General features: G+C 35.9%; 1 protein-coding gene across 1 annotated transcript; it reads left to right on the top strand.

Annotated features, from left to right (window-relative positions):
- The first annotated feature begins 244 nt into the window (after positions 1 to 244).
- LOC114517586 (riboflavin transporter 2-like) lies at positions 245 to 4,254 on the top strand. Its single transcript, XM_028537372.1, has 3 exons — positions 245 to 1,354; positions 1,997 to 2,184; positions 2,938 to 4,254. Exons 1-3 carry the CDS (start codon positions 361 to 363, stop codon positions 3,130 to 3,132), a joined length of 1,377 nt encoding a protein of 458 aa, XP_028393173.1. The 5' UTR covers positions 245 to 360; the 3' UTR covers positions 3,133 to 4,254.
- The last annotated feature ends 15,705 nt before the right edge of the window (positions 4,255 to 19,959 follow it).

Here is a 19,959-nt window from a genome sequence, read left to right as displayed (position 1 = left end):
CAGTAGGCACTACAGAGGAATTTCCCACCTCATTATGGTAGAACAGCTAAAAAGAGGTGTAAACCTTGGAGAAAGGCCCCCAAATTGATATCTTTCTTTGCGAGTACCCTGAAAAAATACTACTATTTGAATTATTTGCAGATACTTCGCAAAACTCCTTCTTTTAAGGATATTTTCTTAACAATTTAGTCAAATTTAATCTACTTCCGGTTCTAATAAAAAGACAGAGAAGATTTATTGTTGAAATTGTCATTAGGTATGATTCAATGAAAATTTAATCATTGAATATTCCCGTGGGTATATGTTTTACGCTATTTTAAATGCCAGAATTTGTGTAGATATAAATTAACTGCTGCAATCATGTTATTTTCTCAATATTGCACGCGTATGATGGAGCGTTTGGTTGAAAGCTGCCGTGATGCAAAGAACGCTTTAGTAAATACTGATATATCCTGGCGGACATACGGATTGATTGCTTGCTTTGCGTTGAGTTCGTGGATTACAGTCAATGGTATCTGGTCTGAATTGCCAGTCATCGTGCTTTATGCCCCTGAGAAATGGAAAATCGCATCATACACAGTGGTAATCATTCAACTGGGATTTGCTGGTCCCTTGCTCTTCTCGCTTGCAAATCGACTTCGTCCACGGGTTTTCACCGAGAAAGTGACGATATATTTGATCTTTCTCATTGGCATTTTATCGTGTTTGTTCCTCTCCATGTGGTACAGAACGACAACAAATATAGATGGCAAACCCCATAGTGTTGTCTTGATGGTTCTAGTTTTTACCATGGCATTGGTTGACTGTACATCATCTGTTGTTTTTCTCACATTCATGGCATTTTATGACCCACGGTACGTCACAGCCTTGTATATTGGCGAGTCCTTCTGTGGCCTGTTGCCTGGTCTTGCGGCTATAATTCAAGGATCACCAACCATTGTGTGCAACAATAGCAGTGATGCCACCTCTGGAAACTCAACATCGCAACAATATGATGATTCTGGGTTGTTGTTTTCAGCCAGTGCCTACTTCATCATTTTGCTGGTAATGATTTTGTTTTCTGGATCTGCATTTTTTGCTCTGAATTTTCTACCATTTGCTGTGAAAGAACAATCAGCAGAAGTGATAACAGCTGCTGTTGTACCTCAACATTGTAATGATGCCACTGACAGGACAGAGTTGATAAACGAGGAGCTGGAAACTGAAGTTAAATGTGGGAGTTCATGCCTGTCAAACAGAGGACTATCATTTCTGTTTTTCTTACAAGCAATTGTGTCAGCTTTTTCCTTTGGCATTCTTCCATCATTATCACCTTATGCCTTTGAGCCTTATGGAATGCCCTCTTATCATTTAGGTAATGAATATAACATAAAATTTTTGCACAATTCATATCAATAACACCTTCACTATATAAATTTGGGTCCAGAAAATATGCCCAGAAAAGGGTAATCAGGTCTACTCTAACTCCTGTACTTTATGTATGCAGTAAATGTAACAATTTGTCCCAAGTAACAGTTTTAGAATGCAGCTAAATAGTACAGCATAGACATGATTATTACTGACATTTCATAAACACTCATTTCACACAGAGTGATTGTTTAAAGAAAGTGTACATACCATTGCTAGTTTGGCACGTCAATTCCTAATCGGGCACAATTTCTAGTTTAGGGTTATAAACATGCTGTCCTATCTTAATACTTATATGTTAAGATATCAATGATTTATTGGTATAATATTGCTTTGTATGAGACAATTTATTGCCGCTTCAAAAACCATTTATGAAATGATTAGAGCCTTAGACTGATTTAATTGTACACTTGCCTTCCAAACTTGTATATATGAATATTTTATGAAATAATAGTTCAAAGCCAAAGGAATGCAATGAAAGAAAAGATATAATTTGCAAACAATTTGCATCACAATCATTGCATGACAAAAACTGAAGCCCTTTGGTTTTATTATTTATGTTTTAAGGTTTTTTATCCTATTATTTTAGTTGCTTCACTGGGACCAATTGCCTCCTCATTTATCTGCTTTTTTACGATATGGTTTCGAATCAAATCAAGAAAAACACTTCTTATTGCATCATTTGTATTTTTGTGTGCTGCTGTGTATCAAGTTATACTAGCAAGTCAAAGCCCAACACCCTGGCTGAGTAAATCTGATACTGGAGCGACACTTGCAGTGAGTATAATTTTTTCCAGTTTTTCACAGGGCTTAAAGCCACAACGAGAACAACAATTTACATTTAAGAAATAGGAAACATTTTCCAAGTTTCTATACAGTTTTTGGTATAAATTTAAAGTTGACTATTGATTTTCGTACATTGGTCAAGATTCACTGTCTCTGAAGTGATAGTCATGTTGCTATAGCTTTTTGTTGCTATACTATTTGAAAAAATAAATTTCAAATGTTGATTTGTTGTGTTGATTGGAAATATTTTTGTAAACAACTCGAAATTTATACTAAAACAATTAATTAACAACTTAGCATCAAATGTGGTATAACAACTGCCTGAAATAGACAAAAAACTTCTTGACGTTTCGAACTGAGGACCTTCGTCAGGAGAGTTAGTATGATGTTGTTTGAGGATGCTGCCACGCTGCTCCTTGGTTATATTGGCAATTAATAACAATTAGTTAATTGAAGTTATTCTTCCAGAATAAGAAAAAATCGTTGGGAAAACGAGTTATTCTGAGTTATTTCGAGTACAGGAAGTTATTTTGTCTATTTTCTTTTAGAATATATTTATTTGAATAAAAAAAATTTGAACAAAATTTTAAATTCTATTCAATTACAAATTCTCATTACATTACTTCGCTTGTCAATATCGGCGGGAAAATTTCCGTGTTTCTGTACAGTTATAGAAACACACTTCTCGACCAATCAGCACGCACGTACTATAAATGGTATATGTATTATAAAATCGTTTTCTAGGTTATTGGAGGATTAACAACAAGCATGCTTGGCATTTATATTCGTCTGACGATATCAATTATTATGCGCGAAGAAAGTAAAAGGGCGCTGTACTGGTGTGGGATGAGTATTCAAATTGGATCTGTCATAGGTGCATTTACTATATTTCCGTTTGTGAGTGTATTTCATGATTTCCATGGAAAGGACGTTTGCTGACCATAATATCGCAGCTTTGCCGAAGAGAAAAATAATCACAGTGTACTGTCATTGAAATTACACATTCTACTATTGGGGATAGTACAGTATATTAATATATCTAACAAATTATAAAATAATATTATATTGACTACCTCCTGCGGAGGCCTTTTTCCGGGCAAATATGGCGGGCGATGATATTTTGCAGGTGGAACCCGCATTTTCCGAAATCGCCCGAAATGCTCCCTAGCGCCCGCGGAGGAGGTAGTTATATTGATAATATATTATATATAAATAATATCAGTTCATTGCGTTATTGTTAAAAGAACTATGAGCATTGTTCCAACAGATAGGTTACGTGTTTACTGCATTGCGATAAGTATTATGCAAGAAATAATTTATTCTATATTGTATTATTTATATACCCATATTGTGTAGGTTACATACCTGCAGCATCTGCAAGTGTAATACTTATACAACTCTAATGCATGATCACGTTCTTTTTCTATTTATGAGCTCCATTTTGTACGTCGGCACGATTTTTGGGAAGTTTACAATATAATCCTGTTTTGGGCAAGTTTACAATATGAAAATCACGAATTTATGAATCTGATCATGAAAAATAAACGACAATATATTTTATTGCAGACCAGGGGACCACTAATTTGCATGATACAAAAAAATTGCTAAAAATAACCACTTTGTTTTGTAGTCCCTGTTGCAGACTTTATCGTGATTAGTTAATTTTAGGAAAGGCAGGTTGAATAAATAAAATAAATAAAATTACAATCCGAAATAATATATTCCCGTTAATGTTTCTACCAAGGTCATCAAGAGAAGGTTATTTCTCTCAAGGTCATCGAGAGAAAATCTAAATTTTTTAAATAATTAGTTATCACGTGAAATTAACGGTATATATAGAATACAGTATTTGCAACTCTAGTTTTGGCATGTTATATTATTTTTTTATAAACAGGATATTTCACTTGGCAGTGCATAACTATAGGGCTGTATGTTTTAAAATTTGAAGAACTGTGATATACCATTTCACTGATACTGTACATTATATATAACACCGAGCCTATTACAGCTTTATAATACCACAATTATTGGTGAACTACGCCGGTAAACTAAAGCCCCGTTTTCACTGCACTCGATTTACTGGCACGGCACGGCAAAAGTCGGTACCCGTGCCCATTTCATTCGTGCATGGCGTGAACACTAATAAAATTGGGCATGGGTACCCATTTAGCCGTGCCGTGCCAATAAATTGACTGTAGTGTAAACGGGGCTTAACCTCGTATATTACTATGGTTTGAATCGAGTTTATATTGCAAACAAGTTCGGTGACCTCAATATTTTTTCAACAAAATTTTGCGCTATAGATGATTAATCAATAGTGAAGTTTTAAAAATATTTTGTCTAGTGCGATTTTTCTATTGCAAAAAACGTTATTTTAGCCCTTTCAAAAATTGCACTATCGCAATTTTTTTAAAACTTCACGATAAAGCATCTTTGACTCTAGTGTCAAATTTTGATGAAAAAAAATCACCGAACTTGTTTGCGAAATAAACTCGATTAAATTCTGTTTAGCGGCCATTTTGAAACGTCTCTGTTGTTATAGCAACGACTAGCAAACACAAGTTCTGAGTAGATTTCGTTCTAGCGATGTTGCCAGAAAGGTATATGAAATTTTAGTCTTCTAGCCGTTTAGATGCTGAACATCCCTGTTTAAAATGTGCAGTTAAAAATTTTGAGCATGCAGAACTTAAGAACTGTGTAGGGAGCCACCTTAAGTCCGTTTCAAAGCATTAACGGCGGAAAAAGTAATTTAATCCCCCAGCCGGTGCGGAGCGCCGTGCGAAGGTACTAATTCCGCCCAGAGATTCAGGATGACATTGGGTATGTGACAGAACATATAGCGGAATCCAAAGTTGCCCAAATCCTATGTCATGGACCTTGCACGTTGAATCAAATTTGAATGAGTAAAGAAGTAAAAGAACAGTAACCTACAACTTCCGGATTGGCTAAGGGCCTCTTTATATGATCCCGCCTAGCCGGGACGGGACAGTTTCCGAAATCCCTCTTAAAATACAAACACTAATTAGTGTTTATATGACCACTTTTCCATCCCGCGTAGGCGGGATTCCGGCAAGAAGTGCCTGGGAAGAAGTGCCGGGATCCCGGCGATGAGACGGGAAATTGCCATATAAACACTCCATCCCGCTTGGCCGGGATGATTCGCGATAAATATACATTTGGAGCATGTGTATATATTGGCATATTCGTTTTCTACAATAAAACATGCCGTTGAACGAACTTGCACTGCAAATTGAACTCCATATAAACACGCCATCCCGTCTATAGGCGAGTTTCCCATTTTATTTTCATAAGTATGGGCCTTGATATGTCGTTTTGCGAAGACCTAAGGTTCTGCATTTTCTACTATTTAAGGTTCTACATCATCGCTTAAACTTTAAAAAGAGTTATTGAAAGTGCATAAAATTCGGAATTTTGATAAAAAAAGATCACTTTAAAGCTTTTATAAAGTCGACTGCAATCATTGCATAAATTCAGTAATCGAAAAACGACATTCGACGTTTAGTGCTTGGGAATCTAATTTGTGCTGTTTTGAGGATTTAGCTATCATAAGTAAAAAAACTATTAACTCTCGCATAAACTGTGAAGAAATGCAGGTTTATACAGCAGGAAAACGGGTCGATGAACAAACACCAATTGATGTTTATATGACGTTACTTCACTTTTACGGCTGTGTTTGTTTCCGAAAAATTTGAAACAACAGCTATCGGCTTATTTAATAAGTAATTTCACTTAGTGCCGGTAAGGTCTGGCTAGCTCAGGAAATATTATGCTTCATTTAAAATGGCGAGGGGATGCTGCATTCATGTTTTCCAGTTATAAGTAAAGAACTTCAGTGAATAATGATTAAATTCAAAAAGACAAAAAAATTAATTATTTACACTTACTACTTCGTTCTTTATGATACACGGGGAGTGATATATACATATACATACACATAAAAATATATCATGAATTATCGAATATATGACTGATTTGAAAACACGAGTTTGGGATACCTGTTTTGACATATGGTAAATGAACTTAATGTATTGATAAACTTTTTTTACCAATAAAAAGTAATTTTACTAACTTTTTATAATAGTGAGTTAGTGGGGAAGTTAATTTCATTTGAGAAGTAGCGAAGAAAACGTGTCAAGTCATTTGGCCGTTTTCAAAGAAGCAGGCAGCACGTATTCCAACGTTTCATTTAAAACGGTAAGATATTGAAATTTCTCATATTTTTTCACATGCATTTTGTAAAGAAAGTAATATGGCCAGCGGTAATCGATATTCTCCTTTTGATAGCCATCGTTCCAGCCTAAGCTTTTTAACATAAAGCTACTCAGTTGACGGTTGCTCTTTCGTCGCCACAGTAAAACTAACTTAAGTATTTTCCTTATTTGGTAACAACTGTGCTCTAACTTTTTTTTAAGTCCTTCCGCTTTGCAGAGTAACCGAGATAAACGGCTACGTTTTTTTAAACATTCTGAAAAATCAGCCAAATCGGGCACAAATTCGGCATCTTCTAGTTTTGGAAAGTTGTCATAATAACCTCGACAATCTCTTATACGGAAATGTTCATTTTGCGATAGGGAATTTACTACAGAAGACTGAGCAATTGGTTGATGGTACAAGTAATGGAATACTAAAATAAACATTATTTCAAGATTTGGATATTGAGCAGGCGGCACACCGATTACTGATTCCGCGTTTTTCCTGTGTCTTTTCCTATGTTTTTTTGCTCCCTTTGAAATTTTGTCTAGTACTAAATTGTACCATCCTTGACTATTCTTTATGGATGTTATCAAGTCTGTTAAAGGAATATTAAAACTTTCCCAGTGCAGCTTTTCTTCAATAAACCCTTCACTCATTACACTTTCATAAAAATGAACCAAATAAACCGGATCTAATCCATCTTCATTGACACAGTTTATCGGCAACGTCGGAAACACTTCTGTAGCTTTTTTATGCACGTACTTAAGCACAGCAATCCCTTTGACAGCTGCAATATGGAGGAAAGATAATCCTTTCAACGCATGACCGCACGGTAACTCTGGTTGTGGATTTGTGTCAAAAAATGTTTGCATCAATAATTGAAACACCTCTCGACGATATTTTCTACCAATCATCTTTTTATCCTTTTCCAAATTTAATATAGAAATGTGAAGGGCAGTGAGACCACGTTTTGTTTCCAGTTGCAAGTTTGCTCCAACGTGTTTAAACCATTTTATGGCATCAAGATTTCCGCCTTCGGCGGCCCGGTGTATCGGTAAATACCCTTCAGCATCATAACATTCGTCAAATATGCGAAATCCTCTAGGATGATCGTCAATCAATCTCTGTAAAGGAGATCGCTTACTTCTTTGAGAAGGTTCGAAAAAATTGCCAAATTCATCAGTTACTGGTATGCTGGAGATGAAATGAAGATCCGAGAAAGTGAATGGGATGTCGCATTGGACAGAAACATTTACTTCAAATATTTTTAACACTTCACTAACTTGTTTGCCCCAGTATTTAACATGTAACAAAAAGTTGGACAACGTTTGATTTGAAAGTTGACAGTTTACATCAACACCATTCTTTAAAAGGGCATACAAGCTCAGCGGCATACGTTTTATAATCAGGAGAGATAATAAATATGCATTTTCTTCGTCGCATCTAGAGATTTTTTATTTTTTTGACGAGATTAAGTACCTTACGATTTCATCGTAGGGCGTGGTTTCGCAAGACGTGAACACGCCGTCATTTGTAGTGTAGCAGCGGTGTTTCAAGTGGGACTTAATGACATCAAGAGGAGCAGCCAGCAGTGCAGTCAATAGTGGAGTATTATTGAACTTGTTCTTAATATTGATATCAGCTCCAATTTGTACAAGATACTTGACAGCATCCTCAAAACCACGAGACGCTGCATAATTAAGAGGTGTATTTCCGTTTTTATCTTGTTCATCAAGAAGCAAATATTTATTTATCTTTAAACTTGGTATGATTTGCAAAGCCTTTTCGTACACAATTTTCACCACGCTTGCTCCAACTTCACTTGCCAAAAATAAAACAGGAGACGCAGAATTTCGGAATATGTCAAATGAAATAGAAGAGACGTTTGAGCTGTAATTCTTATGTGACGAGTCGAAAAATGCTCGCAACACTTCTTCGAAACATTCTACTCGATATTTCGCATTCGACGGAACAAGTTCGTTTAACAAATACGAATATTTTGTAGCACATTTATAATCCCCTAAAGCGTATACAGAAATATCCCTAGCAGCGACGATGTCACGTGGATTTAGAAGGGCGTTAGCTCCAATATTCTTAAGCCATTTTAGAGCATCAAGATTTCCGCCTTGGATGGCATAGTGTAATGGTAATCTCTGATTGGCATCGTAACATTCGTTCAATAATCGAACACCTCTTGGATGACGGTCGATCAATCTTTGTAAAGGGAAACGTTTTCCATTACGCGAGGACTTAAAGAAATTGCCAAATTCATATGGTGTTGGAAAAAGGAACATTTGATGCATTTCGGACTTTGAATCAGAAACTCCACATTTTACCGAGACGTCAACAGCAAATATTTTTAGTACTTCCGTAATTTCCGGGCTTCCAACACTTAAGTGGAGTAACATCGTGGTTGGATCATCATTAAATCGGCAGTTCCAATTGATACCAATATCCAACAAAGCGTATAAGCTCATAGGCATTCGCTTTCTAATAACTGTTTTTAACATAAATGCAGTTCTGTGATCACATTTTGAGATACTTGCTTTTTGCGACTGAATTAGGTAACTTGCAGTCTCATCGTGGCATGTAGTGTTACAGGAACTAAAAAGACCATCGTCTGTTGTGTAGCAGCGATACGAAGCATGATGGCCATTATACGGTGCCCCCTCTAACGAAAGCATTAAGGGAGTATAACCATTTTTATGTGTTAGACGTATGTCAGCACCACGTTTAACCAGATACTTCACCGCATCAGTGAACCCATGCCAAACGGCATAATGCAAGAGGGTTATCTCATCGTCTTCTTTGTATAGAATCGAAAGTTTATCCTGATGCGCTTCAACTAATTGCTTCAACATTCTCAAGCGCCTTTCCGATTCTCTCTTTACTTCTTCTGCCTTCGAAAGATTGTTATCATCAAAAGCTACCATACAATAGGAACGTTCTATTGATGGCTGATTACACGGGGACCACCTGACAAATAGCAATAAAAGATTCCATACATTCTCATATTCCTCCGCTGGATAATTTAAAAAAAGCTTCAGGACATTAACCGAACAATAACACGCTGCTCGATTGATGACTTCTGATTCATTCAAATGCTCCCTTTGTATATATTTTTGAAGAAAATGTTTGTTATCATATATAATAGCGACATCTGCTGCTCTGTTCCCTTTGCAATCTACTAGATTAATAATTTCTTCCACTCGCCCATGACGAAATATTTTTTCTGCCATGTTCCACAAGCCATATTTTGCACTCACGTGAATGACGCTGTAACCACATTTACAACTGTCGTTCGCACAATAGACCTTATACAAAAATTCCTGCTTGCTACTTTGAAAAATGGAACATATTCTATTGCTACTATCCTTTGATATTCCCCGTGCGCAAATTGCAGAGATATTTGCCCCATGTCTCAAGAGCAAGTCTACCATATCTGAATCATTTCTTTCCACAGCGTCCATCAAAACAGTCTTGCCAGAATGATGCTTACATTCTAGAGCTTCTTTTCCAAAATCTAACAACATCTGAACCATATCAACAAGTCCTCTGGATACTGCAGCATGAAGAGCTGTTTCAAAAGAAGGCGTGTCTCCTGTACTGTTGTTTTTGAACTCAATTGTAAAAAGTTTTCAGGTTGACACCGTACACAAGAGTCGCGCAGATCTACTGTTGAAAGTATAAATCTCACAACAGATGTGATTCTGCTGCCGCATGATGCAGAGTAATTTGATCAAAATTGTTCCAAAATTTATGGAAAAGTTCAACAATTTCTAAATTACCATTTGCTGCAGCTAAATGAAGAGGTGTTGGAAAATGCTTAACGGACAGTGGAAAAGTTATATTACTCTTCAACAAAAGTTCAACGACATCCTTTTGCCTTTTGGCGACCGCTACGTGCAGCAAACTAAAATTCTCAATACCAGTATTTCGTACAACGGCAGTGACTGAATCCAATTCTTTGTATCCTTCCAAAAAGCTTTCAATGTCTGCCCCATTTTCTATACAACTCTGCAAATTTCGTACAAGTCCTTCAGATTCGCAGCGTAAAATGCAGGCGTTTTTTTACTTGCATCAAGTACGTCAACAGTTTGAAACTTTCGTAAGAAGAAATCAAGCACAGGAAGGTAAATGTTTGGTTTTTTAACGAGGTAATGTAGTATGGATTGATTAGTCTGGGGCTCCCGCATTTCTGTGACATTAAAAAGATTCAACGCGGTTTCTTGCATTTCTAATGATCCTCCTGAGAGGATATGTATGAAAAGTTCAGTTAGTTCCGCAAACGTGATGTTTTCCTTTCTATGGCTCATGCGACGCAAAGAAAACCTAGCGATACTTTGATGACCTCTAGTTCGGTTGATAGAAAGAACATTCGCCTGACTTTTCAACCATTCTGAAAACGATTGATGGTAAATTCTCAAAGTTCCATCTCGGCCAAATCGCAAGAAACATGACACGTGTTCAATAAGTTTGTCAAAATCAGTCGCTCCATACTCGCATTTGAGAATATCTTCAACTTCTTGCGAATGGAGGGGTGAATAAACTGCTAACAGGACTTCAAAAAAATACCTGAATGACCCAAATCCTCCAACACCAAATTGTCTCTCAAAGAAAATATTACACAAGTCAAACAAGCTTGTCGGTAAAGATTTAAGGTTAATTTTCCCGCCAGTGTCATTTATGTATTGCAGTGTCGTTTTTACAAACAAAAAGTTCCCTTCTGCTCGATTAATGACTTCGTCCAGGAATATTTTCATGTCTTGAATCCCGGAATGAATTTTCATTGCAGTCAACAACCTGTCTGAGAATTGCGCGTTTTGAGACACGAAGCGAGATACATAATATTGAATGTCGTTTATATTCCGTTCGTCTGCGGCGAACAACGATGTTCTATTGATCTGCATCGGGGGGAGTCTAGATGTGACTGCGGTCAAGTTCCGAGAGGTTAATATGACCTTTAGCCATTTTGGAAAATGTAGTATTTTATTTTTCAAGATATCTATAATTTCTGATGTTTGTGTATCACTTTCCAAGCATTCATCCAAGGCATCTATTACAATAAACTGGGGGTTATCAGGTGGTTTCAAATTTCGTAAAGGGCCAACAATTGTGGAGAAGAAACATTCCGTAGGATCTTTGTGACAACGTGTGTCCAACTCCGCTCGAACTCTTTCATTGTTTGCAACATATTTGGCGTACTCTGGCAGCCGAGCAGCAATCTGATCAACCAAATTGCGAACAAATCTCGCCCCACTACGTTTTCCTTTTTCAGAATATTCACACAGATGATACCCAATGATGTTTTCGTGAATCAACAGACTGGAATATGGTGAACATATCAGTTGAGACATTAAGGCTGATTTACCAGATCCTGGCTCTCCTGTGATAAGAACACCTACAATCCCTCGATTGTCTTCAAAAATAGTTTCCATTTCAAAGAAAAACCACTTTCGACCAACGAATCCCTCTCTTTTGTACGCCAGGTAAGAAGAGAAATCAAATTCTTGAAAATGAAAGTGGCTTATTGATGATTTGATCATTGCGTTAGGACAACCTAGAATGTAAAAACAATTTACTTTGTTAGTTTTCTTTCTAGTCAATAGCCAAAAATGCATAATTTTACCAGATCCGTAGCTGGATCTTCACTTCAGCGGGGAGGATGGGCACTCCTGAAAGAAATTGCCGAGGATTTATTTTCAAATCGGGGGGGGGGGTCATTTAATCAATCAGCTACGGGTCTGTTTTAGGCATGGCGTATTATTTGCCTCGGTGTTTATAACATTTCAGGCGGCTATAAGAAAACATATTGTCTTCCACGCTTGTGAAGAAATAGTAACAGACAGAGCCCTTCTTTTCGCATTGAAGTACTTCAAATTACTGAGATAAGTCTAGGAATGCATTAAATTATCATTTTACAGGGGATTTAAACAAAAACTGTTGTTGCTTCGTTACAAAGAAGACCATGTCATTTCTTTGTAAGCCTTTTGGAAAAAACACAGTAAGTGACGTCATTAAGAGTGTAGCAAGTTTAATGTTTTAATTAATGGACGACTTGCGCTTTAGACTAATTTTTTACATTGGCGATAAAAAGGACATTTTCTAAAAGAGCTTACTGAATTTAGTAAAAATGCCAAGTTTGGCTGGTATTTGTTGTAAATTACGGAAGATATAGCCATGCGAAGTCGTTGATTTTTGTATACTTATGTATTACGGCCGGAATTTTGTAACTAATTTAGTAACAAAATATGCCAACTTCGCATGGCTATATTTTCCGTATTTTACAAAATTTCGCAGCTAAACTTTGCATTTGTACTAATTTAAGTAAGATCTTTCTAGCTGTGGTGAATCCAGTTACTTCCATCAACAATCAGTCTAAAGCGCAAGTCGTCCATTGCATGAAACAGCATCACTTTAAATACCGTGAAACTAACTTGCACTATTTTCTGTCTAGGGACATGCTGTAAGGTAAACATAAATTCTATCCTGGTCGTGACGTCATGCATATGCTACATGTGAAATCGACACAAACGGGAGCGAATAATGCTGTATTGTTCATTACTTTAAATGAATATTAAACCAATTATGATGAATTCTGAATTATTGAACCATCCCCATGCAATAACTGTTGAATATCAACGTTTCAAAAATTAGTCAATCATTTTTCTAAGTCTATCTTACCGTCATCCGATATCAAACTTCTGTCACCAACTTGATAAAACATGAGAAATACCATAACAGACCAAAGTACCCATGGTACTTTGTGCCGTACAAGGGATGCTATGAATACGAGAACGGCCGGAATCACAGAACTTATCATTTTCATAATAACCGACATATCATCTTTATTCTGTGTTTTAACTTCTTGGTTTAATTCTTCTAGTTCTTCTTTAATTTTTTGACTTAATTTTTCGTTTAGTTCGTTGATACGTCTATATTCTTGGACAATCTGGAGCTCAGAATCTTCTAAGATTGCAAAATCCGCTTCTCGTGCTCTTTCAATACGCGGCCTGCAGTCTTGAACTTCTTTGACCCTAACAAGCTCAGGATCACTTATCAGGTTATCAATGGCAAGGAAAGCATCTTCTTTATCAATGCCGCTAAGTGTTAGATGAGGTGCATGAGCCCATTTATTTCGACAATCTCTAACAGCTTTTAATGCGGCATCTTGAATCTTGAAATAGCTACAATTTATAAGAAGGTTTAGGAGAGATGAACAATCAGTTGTGCTTGGATCTTTAGTTGTTGATGTATTTTTTCCTAGTTCAGACATGAATAACTTTGCAATCTCCCAGTAACCATGATTTAGATCATGCCATTGATTACTATTGCTCTGATGCCAGGGAATAGGTTTCCCTGTCCGCGAAAAAACGTGAAAATTCTTTAACTCTTGTGCCCATTTGCAAGTTGTTGTTCGACCATGGGGGTTTGGTTTCTTTCCAGCAATACAGCTGCAGTGGCATATAGCTCCAGCCCCAATTTTTGCTGTTATCAAAGCATGAAGTTTCAATAGTTCTACCTCTGCATATTTCCGAATACCCTCACTAAGGTTTTTGAGGGCATTGCCTACAGCCAGCCAGTTACGATATTCAGGATCATTTCTTCTCAGGAACAAATCTTTTACATACAAGCTCATTCTTTCCAATTATTTCTACAGGGTGTATATTGAAAAATTCAATGAGTTAAACTTCTCTAAAGGCTAAATAGCTTTATAACTTGTTGAAACTGACATCGCAGGTAAAGCATCTATAAGGCAAGCGTTTAATATGAAAATCGTAATTGAGCTATCATGTACGTACAGTTAGACTCTCAATCGTACACTGCGATTCGTTGTTCGATAAATTTGAATACATGACGCTTAATTTATGACGAGAGCGCACTCAGTGGAGACAAGACTTGGTGATGAAAACACTAGCGTCTTAGGGACGAGTTTTTACTCAAGATATTTTTCGGGAACGTTCTTGAAGCGAAGGAATTGTGGGAATCAAAACAGTTTATAACGTGGTAGGCAAGCAAAAAAATCTAGACATATTTTGCTATGCAAGACAGTCAATCACTCGAAGAATTATTGATGTACATGATTTTAAAATGATTGCGAAGGTACTGTCATGTTAAACGGCAACCGAATTGGATAAAAATGGTTCCCAAAGTTTAAGCGACAATGTAAACTAATATCGTTATTGGCCATACGGCTATACCTAATTTAACAGACACGGACATTTTGGACATGTATAGATGATTCTATACTCGTGATAGAGGTGTTGGTGCATTGTGGTGAGACCCAACAAAATTTAGTGAGTTAGGTCACATGCACACACTGCATACCTAATACAAATAAGATTGATAAATATGCAAATCAGTTACAATCAGTTGTATCTAGTGGCTGTATCGGAAAAATGCAACCACTAGTGTTTGTAACTGATTTGATAATCTATTTATTACAAACTCATTTCACAATATCCATTATAATGTAACATTTATAGTACGCGCGTGCTGACTAGTCGAGAAGCGTGTTTCGAATAGTCAACGATGGCGAACCCTGAGTTAACTATTTGCTCATAGACAACGAAGACGAGTTGTCTAATTGTTTTAGTATACACCCTGTACCTAGATATATTAATTTCAAGAAAATAATCGATACACCGCAATTACACCCAAAAATAATTTAATTAATTCAATTTTATACGGTCCGGCAAACGAATTTTTCCCGACCGTTCACCATCACAAATAGGCAATGGTTGATTAGCCAATCAGAATGTAGGATTTGTAATAGACAATAGTCGGGTGTATACTAAAACTGCATAGAAACACGGGAATTTTCCCGCCGAACTTGACAAGCGAAGCGATGTAATGAGAATTTGTAATTGAATCGAATTATAATATTTGTACAAAACTTTTTTAATCGAGTTATATTATAAAAGAAAGAGAAAACATTTTTTTCTTGTGTTTCTATACAGTTATAGAAAAACTTGTGGGGAGTTGGGAGAACTCGAAATAATGGTGAAAAACTCGCCCTACAGGATCGTTTTCCCTACGATTATTTCCCGTTCTCCCAAACTCCCACCCGTGTTTCTATAACTGTATACTGAGAATATGGTAATGCTTGTAGCTAAATAGGTGATGGTAAATATTTTGTCACACTCTAATATAGGTAGGATAATTTGATTTTTAAAGAGTTTAACCGTCAGGCTTACTTACGAGTGAAATTTATACACATCTCATATGTCAGGAACAGTTACCCTTAGGAGAATTGTGACAATTATCAGTCTTTTGGAAGGAGTCTAACCTACGCGTTTGCGATGCCGGTGCAGTGCTCTTGCCTGACAAGAAGGAGCGGTTTGGTTTTAATGTGTGTTTAAGTGTATTTAACTGCCAAGTGACCGATGGTTGATAATTTTTCTCAACTGTTCGTGGCTTGCATGAATTATAGATGTGTATTATACTTCTATTCCGTGACTAAGAATCCCAACCCTTTGAAATAAAGTGCCACAAAATTTTAATTGATTTATCCTTCTTAATTTAACCTAAGTAAATATTATCATTCCTTTGTATCGTCGTTTTGAGACAGCGCGATTGGGCATATAAAATTTATGATCTATAATTTTTCAATGATTATACTTCAGAATATTTAACACTAATTTGGTTCACTATACCTTTAAATGAGTGCAAGATGGAGTTTGTGTTTAGAAAATTAAGAAACATGGCAAATAACAGCTATTTTATACAGCTATTTAAAGAGTCTTTGTTGCTATAACGACAGTTGCAAAATATAATTACTGCAAAGTGCAAGGCTTTTTGATCTTGCGGACAAAATAGTTATGTATAGTTACGGGCAGTAGCCATGCATGTTTTGTAGTTTTGATCGCTTTCCTAAGGAAATGACCCAGTTGAAAATACCTCAAAAATACGCTTTACCAGTTGACAGTTTGATGAAATATAAAACGAGCAAACCAATAAAGTCGATACATTACTAGAATTCTGCGCCTTGCGTGTTTTAATAACTCAAATCTTGATTTGCAAGATGATGTTATTCGTAGATTGTTTCGTTTTATATGAAAATATGCTTACTTGGGGCTATTTTGCGCTTATTGGGAAGAGAAATACTTAAAAAGCAGCGTCCAAAATAAACTCAAGAAACACACAAGATATGTACACATTAGCGTATATAATACAGTCTGTGAAATATTTCTGGCGCTTTCGACTCAAGGTTCTTCTTTATTAGAGCGCCTCATATTTTAAATACGCATTCTTTTTACAATTAACTACGAGCAAATGAACTTTACAATTAACGAATAGATTGGAATGCTACTCTCGTGTCAATAATGTAGTGACAATTTAGCTATGGTACATGCAGCGTACAATTTCCCGAAAGTCGTGGGGGAGTTAACACTTGCAAACATAAATTCGTTTATGTTACAGTACCTCAATGCTGATTCCAGATTCCGTTTAAACAAGCGCATCAGTTACTTTTTAGCTGGCAGTGTAGACTTGTAGCACCACTTTTTCCACGTCTTAATATCTTCCCCGCCAAATTCACCGGCGCAGAGACGTAATCCAAACACTGATTAGATTCAATCTATAGCAGTTGTTAGTAAAGATTTTATATAAGAACTAGAAGTTACTATCGCAAGTGAAGTGCTGCCTCAAAGTGTGGGCAGATTTGGGTAATTTTAGGGGAAAATTATGTGACCAAAATTTGAAAAATAGTTATGACTTCCCTAATAGAAAATTTTTTATCATATACCTTTAAATACAATAAAGTTCAATACACATACGTATAACTCATCTGGAAATATTTCCAAAGGCTTTCAACCATAGATGTATTAGAATTTACATAAAAGGTAATAAACCTACTTTAATTCCGCATTCACCACACCAATGGATATATCAGATATACATATATATATATATATATATATATATATATATATATATATATATATATATATATATATATATATATATATATATATATATATATATATAATAATTTATCATTATTATTTTGTAACTATGAAAACAGATATAAGCATGTCAGATTGAAAACAAAATAGGATAATGATTTAGTACCAACATAGTACTTTAAAATTACTATATCTGGTTATGCAATTTTGATGTATGATCACTGAGAAGTGTTTGATTCATATTTTGCTAGATGTTACGGTTTTTAAATTATATTTTACTTATTGTAACATATAACGATATAGAAAATAATGATATCTATAAAAAAGCAACTCATACTTTTGACAAAAATATGTGGCGAAATTGAGAGAATTGTATGAATATAAGGGAAGTAGGGAATTTATCTAATTTCCATGTTATCCAGATATTAGTGATATAAAAAATTAATAATACCCGCGATTTAGAATAAATTGGAATAAAATGTTATTCTTTATTATTATACATGAATGAAATTACATTTCACTTATGATATAATAGGTACCGAAATTGATATTTGTATACCGATTTTCAGGTATTCTATCAACTTAACTGGTTTTAGAAATGATATACTGTACGTATATGAATAAAATTCAAGTTCTGTCCGTGGTAAGCGAGCACATGTGACCCGATGGCCTGTAAACAGAATTTACAGTTCCGTTCGCATTTTATCTACAATCATTAAATCATCCGGAAACAAACAAAATGTCAGTTCAGAAACGACTAAAACGACATTTGCTTCATCAAATAATCTAGTAGCTTATTAGTCTTAGTTTTCGTATGAATTATTCTAAAACTTTGTAGTGGGGCCCACTCGGTTTTGGTTACTCTTCGACGACTCACTTCGGTTGGTGTACAAATTACAAAAGCAATAAATCGTCGCTAGTCCACATACATCCGAAAAGACGTCTGGAGAAGAGTTTCCACAAGAATAGGAAAGCTGCCTAAAGTCAGCAAATATGTGTTCAATCGAAGAGGCATTTCAAATTGGTTATATTAGGTTATGAATCGTTACGAGACGACCAACAAGAGGTGATTGAAGCCTACTTAAATGGTAAAATGTTTTGTTTTTATAAACAGCTGGGTTGTGTACAGCTGCTTCAATGAAACACAGAAACACTGGTTTTCTTTCTTTTAGTTCAGCATTAACATTCTTCCATGTAAAATTTTTCAGATAATCTTTGGTTGTTTGACGTAGCAACGATGGTTTCCTTTTGCCACACTCGTTATACCTCGGGTTGACTTCGTTTTTCAAAATACCGATGCGCATAAGAGCTGAGACGATTGTTTTTGGATTACCGATTGCTAACTCTCTTGTAACATTGTACTATTCCGTTGATAGGGAAACTGTTTTTGTTGCACAGTTTGGGTAATTGAGTATAAACTATTAAAAATGTCGCATTATACAGATTTAGGGCCTGTTTACATGGAGCGAGTTATTCCGGCTAAAGGTGAAAACTGCATATAATGAAAGACTATATATCTAATCAGGTTAAGCCTTTTATATGATGCGCTCATAAAAAACAGGGTCTATCGAGATTGCTAAAATACATCGAAAAATACATAAACTCCCTTTGCTATTTGCTTGTGATCAAAATGTAATTGGTACAAATTATATTGTTGCAAAATATGATCTATTTTAGTAAAGCTCTATATTGTACACTATAAACATAACTTCCATGTAATAGAAACATACCTTTACTGAAGAAAATCTATCTGGTGTTTCAATAGGATCTGTTTGTGTCGTTCGTTCATTTGTTCGCAGAATGGGATCAGTCGAAACACTGTCACTTGCGATGAAAATGAAACCCGCCTTTTCATCGGATTTTTAGACGACCCTAAAGCCGGTTTTCCACTAGCGATATTTTCGCGCGAAGCGACTTTATTCCTTTGTATTTGAGCACTTTGTTCCAGATGGTTGCAGTTGAGAGCTCTGGAACAAAAGTAAACTGTCGATTCGTGCGAAAAATATCGCTAGTGGAAAACCGGCTTAACTCTGCGTCTTCATTTCTCTGCGGGTTTTGTTACGGTTTCTGATTGTTTTTCGCTCAAGTGTAATTTGGTTACGCTAAATTGTTCTCTTGCAGCGTCAAGTTTAGATATTAAACGCATATTTTTGTCAGCGCAGATACGACAGATTATACTTGATAAACAACTTTCTTCATTAATAACTTCTCTTGCAACTCTCTCGAAATTCGCGCACGCCAAGGACTTTACTGATCCATTGAATAATTTTCACCGTTTCAATGTTTTTTCCGCGCTGAATACAAATATTCTCTGTACAACGGACTCTAGAATACGTTTTTGTTGGAGTTAGATTCATTTTTATTTTAATTTGAACATTGATATATAGTTTGCAATAATTTATGTCAATTACTAGAACTGTGAAAAATGTCACTTCCAATTTACGCGCCAGAATAATTAATTAGAATGAAAATTATATGCAGACGAAACAAGTCTGCCTCCTCCCACCGCCCTCACCCTATACCATTCCTAGAACTCCTAAGCCTAAAATACTGTGAGGCGGACTTGGGTATGCCTACCGTGGCCGTCAAAAGTATGAGTCAAATTCCTTAATCTACAATACATGATATCTTATGAGTTGGAGAT

The sequence above is a fragment of the Dendronephthya gigantea genome, unplaced genomic scaffold (genome assembly GCF_004324835.1).
Source record: "Dendronephthya gigantea isolate DGI-Jeju-01 unplaced genomic scaffold, DenGig_1.0 000009F, whole genome shotgun sequence".
Lineage (NCBI taxonomy): Eukaryota > Metazoa > Cnidaria > Anthozoa > Malacalcyonacea > Nephtheidae > Dendronephthya > Dendronephthya gigantea.
This window is presented reverse-complemented; position numbering and strand designations above follow the sequence as displayed.